Below are 6031 nucleotides of genomic sequence, written 5' to 3' on the forward strand. Positions count from 1 at the left end.
AGCTGCTATTTAAAGATAAATGTGGACTGTATCTCCTAAGAGTTCATTGGCAAGGGTTCAGGGGAGCATGGGACTATAACGATAACACCAGCACTTAGGAGGCAGAGCCAAGCCAGGAAGACCACAAGTTTGAGGCTGGCACTGACCGTGTAGGCATGACGTCTCCCAGCTGGGATCCAGCGAGCATTCACTAGCCCACGGTATGGTGCGTGTGACCTGAGTTCCTCAAATTTCTCCATCTACCCCAAATAGCCTACCAGATTTGGGGGTTTTGGTTCAATGTAGCTATGGTTTTTCAGACTCTTCTAGGACTGGGTTGGTTTGTTTGTTTGTTTGTTTGTTTGTTTGTTTGTTTGTTTGTTTAAAACCTTTACATTGTAGCTACCCTCTCGTTTTGGTATTGAAAGATGTGCATTCGAAACTAAAAATAAGTATTTTTAAGCTACCATTTTATGAAATAAAAGGACAGTTTGGCATAAAGATATAAGGCATATGTAATTATGAATTTCGAAGTGAGCACCCTCAAGAAATAAGTCACTTATGCTAACTATGGGACACTTTGTCCACACCGGTCTACACGTGAAAGGGCTCCAGGAACGGCTGGATCCAAGGGCACAGGTGCAGCCGTCCAAACGGATTTCTTTCGTGCATTCTCAGCTCTGTTCTTTTCTGTGTTGACTTCCTGTCCAGGCCTATTTTTTTCTCTTGAAACAAAGTCATAAAGGCCCCGGGCTTATATTTTCATAGCGTCAAATCCGATGGAACTGAAGTCAGGCCTCTGGAGTATTTCTAACAAAGCTCAAATATCAGACCAACGGCTGTCTTCAGCTATCATGAACCAATCAGCGATAGCTTCAGCTATGCTGAACCAATCAGAGCTGTCTTCATTTATCTTGAACCAATCAGAGCTGTCCTCAGCTATGCTGAACCAATCAGAACTGTCTTCAGCTATCCTGAACCAATCAGAGCTGTCCATGCCCCATCATGTACACTGCTGATACTGGCCAGGCTGGGGGCCGCATACCTGGAGTGGGATTAATTTGCCTAGGTGTCAAAGGGTAGCTGTCATTACTGCCTCAGTTTACAGATGGAGAAATTGAGGCTCTGGGGAATTAAGTGACTTGGCCCAAGTTGTGTATGCAGTTTGCCAAGGAACAGAGGGAGTTCTTGCAGGGAAAGCAGAGAGGAGTAATGGATAAATGCAAGATAAATATATAAATAAATGCCACCTGTTATGCACAGCCTTGATGATTTCTCCCCCCATCCCCCACCCCATGTTTTACCCAACTCATTTGCAACACCTGAGCATCTCTGTTTTAATACATTTGCCTCTCTGCTTTTAAGAATCATCTTAAACAGGGGCACTAAACAGGGCCTTTGTTTGAAATTGCTGTAGACATCAAACTCCACGGAGAAGACGCCCTCACCCCCAGAGCCGGAGCCCGCGGGGACAGCCCAGAAAAACAAGGAGACCCCCTCGAAGGACAAGAAGACGGTGGACAAGAAGTCAGCGGCTGAGAGCAACAAGCAGAAGAACGGCAAACCGGAAGCCAGAGAACCAACTCCGTGTGTGCAGCAGCCCACGGTGGAGGCGAACGCGCTGCAGACTGGGGACAAGACCCCAAAGAGGTCTGAGAAGCGGCGACAGTCCCTCGGGGGCTTTCTGAAGGGCCTGGTAAGCAGATGAGGTGTTTGAGGCTTTTTTTTTTTCTTTTTCAGTTTTTGGTTAAGGAGTGTGGCATTCGACTCCAAAGTGGAAGCTCGCCGGAAAGCTGGCAAAACAAATGATTCTTGTGTGCCTACTGGGTACCACCAGGCACTTAGGCACAGAGAGCAGCAGACACACAGGCTGTTCCTGAGCTCAAGGCTAGAGGCAGGAAGGTTGAGCCTGGTGTTAGGAACAGGACGATCTAAATAGCAACAGGAACAGCGCGGAGGAGAGCAATACCAAGCACCTATGCTCCTTAGCCACTCCACCCAGCCGGACTGCAGTCCTGCTCTGGCTGCCTTCTAGCTCTGTGTCCTTGGCTGGGTCACTCAACCCAACCCTCAGTTTCCCCTTTGTCAAATTGAGGTCATGGTAACAGCTGCAGGTCTGTTTCAGTTTGCTTTCTATTTCTGTGATAAACACCATGACCAAAAGCAACCTGATGAAGAAAGGTTTTTCTTCAGCCTACAGTTCATCATGATGGGAAGTCAGGGCAAGAACCTGAGAGCAGGAACTGAAGCAGAGACCATGGAGGAATGCTGCATACATGGCTTGCTAGGCCTGCTTTCTTACACAACCTAGGACCACCAGCCTAGGGTATGGCACCGCCCACAGTGGGCCGGGCCCTCCCACGGCAATCAGCAGTCAAGAAAATGCCCTCATCAACTTGCCTACTGCCCAGTTTTTCAAATGATGCTCCTTCTACCCTATTGACTCTATCTGAGTCAACGAGAACTAACCAACACAGACCCATTTGTACCATATCATTATTAAGTGTGAAAAGAAAAACTCAACAGATTTAATATGGAGTATTTGAGGGAGGGACCATCATGGGGGTCGTGGATCAGGCAGAGCACTAAACCAGAAGAGAAACCTAGAGTCCAGCTCTGCCCTATGAGCTACCAGCTTACAGGCTGGATACAGATACAAAGTAATCACTGATTGGTGTCAGAGTGGTGGGATGTGTCACTTACCTTATTGCTAATTTGGGCATGGTATGACAAACTGCCAGCTTCTGATTGGTCAAAGCTAGGCTGTGATTGGCTGAAGCTCAGCTGTTTGCTACATGAAATATACTCTTCTGTTTTGGTATATTTAGCCACTCAGTCACACAGTACTTTGTGGCATAAGAACTTAAAGAGCCAGCCTCAGGCCGATGGTCTCTAATTTGTCAGGGATATAAATGCTCGGTTGAATTACTTCTTCACCGAAGGAGCCACTGGGGCTGATGGGGCCAGAAGAATTCCTTTGGCTGTTGCAGTTTTAGGCAGAGTGGCCAAGATAATCAGATTTGTCCCAACCATGCCGTCAAATTATCAGAGTTGGGCTCCCCAAGACCAATGTCAATGCCAGAGGGTGTGGCCCTAGTCTTGTAACCCCAGCACTTAAGGAAGCAGAGACAAGGCATCTCTGGAGCAAGACGGTAGCTAGACTAACAGGATCTGTGTGCTCTTGGTGAGAGTGAGAGACTCTGCCTCTGTCACTGTCAGAGCAATTGAGGAAGACACCTGACATCAACCTGCAGCCTCCACATGGGTACCATACAGTGTGAGCATGTTTATACACATGCTTACCACACACACACACACACACACAATCAAAACTATACTGTCATATTTCCTATACTAGACAGTGGCAGATAGTATGTATATATTATGTAACATACACTATATGCTATATATAGTAATCACATAGTTGTGCATATGCCCTCTATAGTATACTACACCCTTTATGCTACATATAACTTACACGGACGAAAGCACAGGAGTTGCACATACAGCTGTGCTCTATGTTCCCTTACTGTGCTCTGTGCACCATCCTGTGTTGTAAGGTTCTATTTGGAAGGTTGCAAAAAAAGAGGCACCGGCAACAGTGTCTCTAATCCATGTGACATGTATGAATCTCAACCCATGTGTGACAGGAAAGATCTTGTGTTCAAAGGCCAGGGGTTTTCTTACTCCCTGTGACAGGGATTCTATTAGTCCTTGGTATGAAATCCTGGAAAATCTCAGCATAGTGGTGCAGGCTTCTAATCCTAACTCTCCAGAGGGTTGCTGTGAGAACAGGGCCAACCTGGGCTAAACAGTGAGTCCCAGGACAGTCGAGGCTACCCGGTGAGATGCTACCTGGAAGATAAACACACAGAGGATCCTAGAGAAAGCAAAGCTGTAGAATAGAAAAATGTACGTCATGAGGGTTCATAAGTGGGTCTGACGGTTGGGAGATGGGGAGAGACAAGGGAGGTACATCTTTTGACTGAGGTGGTGCTGCTAACACGACCATTTGTAAGAGTCTGAGCTCGTGGAACTTGTACGCAGGAAGGACGAGTTTGACTATGTCTGAGTCACACGTAACAGAAAGGGCACGAGTACTGTAGTACAGTCACAACAGCGTGCATCCACCTGCCGCACTGAGATAATAGCAAGGTGCCACCTCCACACGCCAGACACTCGCACGGCCCACGAGGAGGCAGCAGACTAAGCCCACAGAGGAGGATGATGCCAGATCAAAGAGAGTAAGGCCACTTCAGATAGCGCTGGGGAACAAACCAGGGCGCCATCTTGTCAGGCACGGGAAGAAGGAGCTACTTGACAGGAACTAGGGGTGGAGAATGAACTAGAATAGCAAGTCGTCCCCTCCCACCCCAGGACTGCTCTACGTGTGTCAGAGTGTGAGCACACTTTATCTGGGAGCTCCCCTACGAGATGGGTTTGAGCATTCCCATTTTAAAATCAAATCGTAGCGTGTCTAAGACTTCACAAACCCGGGAAGCAATGTCACTAGGCATCGAAGCTAGACATCCGTCCACGAACAGAGCGTGTTCACGTCGCACAGGACCCAGCCAGAATAAGTCTGTATTAGGTACCCTTTGCTGCTGTTGGTCTCAGACAGGCTGCTTTGTGTTTTCCTCCAGGGACCAAAGCGGATGTTGGATGCTCAGGTGCAAACGGACCCCGTATCCATCGGACCAGTTGGAAAATCCAAGTAAACAAATCACCCAGCTCCCACCAGGTTCTCCTCCCATTCCATCTCCTGTCTAGACCCACACCGTGTATATATATTTTTTTTTCTTCTGGCCAGCCAATGAAATTCTGCCTGAATTGTTGTAGATCAAGGTGTATTATTTATGACTCTGGTCCAGTCTTTCCTGGCATATAAGTGTATAAATGGGTTAGCAGGTTAACCAGTTGATCCAGGGGAGCTGGTGAGTGCCAGGGTGGGAGGAAGTAAGTAGATAAAGGCATTTGTGTTAAGTTATGGAAAAAAAAAATGGCAGGTATCCAGTAAGGTGCAGAAGAAAAGTGCTTAGGAGAAAAAGAATATCCGGCTCTGTAGCCGGTGTTGCTGTTCGCTCTGAACCTGAGGAGGGGAAGGGAAGACTGGCTTACTTCATTTCACACTTGGGGGCAGGAGGACTCAAGGCAGGCTCTGCGTTGGGCACCTGCCAGCTTTTGGAATGGAATGTGCGGGCTATAAAAGAACTGGTTTTCAAATAGGGTCCTTGAAAGTTATCGGTGACGGGGAAGTGATTTGCTGGAGAGGGCTCGCAGTGATTTGGGGGAACAATTACTTCTGAGGCACAGGGATGAATTACCAACTTCAAAAGAAAAAGAAAAAAAAAACCCGGCAAAATGAAAGTTGCAGGTTCGTTTTTCGACACAAGGGGGCGCCAAGACCTCCGCTTTCCCCTTTGCATCCGGTACCCCTAACAAAGATTTGTTTCTGTAATATTTCGTTATTAATGTTTCTCAGATGGCTGAGGGACTTGCTTCATCTGTTCCGTCTGACGCTTATCTCACGCCTGTCTGTAATATCCTAATGTTTTCATAATGTGCTCTGATAAAAACCCTCCCCTAACCCAGTTAATAAAAATTGACAGATTATGCGAATACTTGAGGTGTTTTTTTTAATTCTTGTACAGAGAACAGAGTTGGACTGTGAGTCCATTAAGACGGAATCGCAAAGCAGCGTTTGATTGACTGATCATCCTTTGTATCGTACCTTTCTTTTTCCAATTTAATAAAAAAAATGAATTTTAGAAAAGCTTTTGACTCTAAACTTCAAATGCAGCTCGCTGACTCTCTCTGCAAGGGTTGTGTCTTTCTAAGCAGCTGAAAATCAGTGTCCACTACGGATGCCCACACACATTCAATACACCTTCACACGCAACTCCATGTACACGAACCTTCGTACTTACTACGTTCTCATAGAGACAAGGACAGATAGGTGTGCACCTACGGCTGAACTTAAATTCACAGCCTCTGTCCCAGCAAACGAGGTTTGGCCACCAGTCCTTCATAAGCCCATTAAAAGAGCCAAATT

The 6031-nt window shown here is 46.8% G+C and overlaps 1 protein-coding gene across 1 annotated transcript in view; it reads left to right on the plus strand.

The window, feature by feature from the left end:
- Bcas1 (brain enriched myelin associated protein 1) overlaps positions 1-5600 on the plus strand; it is an 84301-nt gene extending 78701 nt beyond the window's left edge. The window contains exons 12-13 of the mRNA XM_032904727.1: positions 1397-1675; positions 4623-5600. Of these exons, the coding sequence (XP_032760618.1) occupies positions 1397-1675; positions 4623-4697 (354 nt within the window). The 3' untranslated portion in view covers positions 4698-5600. The remainder of the gene's footprint in view (positions 1-1396; positions 1676-4622) is intronic.
- The last annotated feature ends 431 nt before the right edge of the window (positions 5601-6031 follow it).

This window comes from Rattus rattus, chromosome 5 (genome assembly GCF_011064425.1).
Source record: "Rattus rattus isolate New Zealand chromosome 5, Rrattus_CSIRO_v1, whole genome shotgun sequence".
NCBI classification, from domain to species: Eukaryota; Metazoa; Chordata; class Mammalia; order Rodentia; family Muridae; genus Rattus; species Rattus rattus.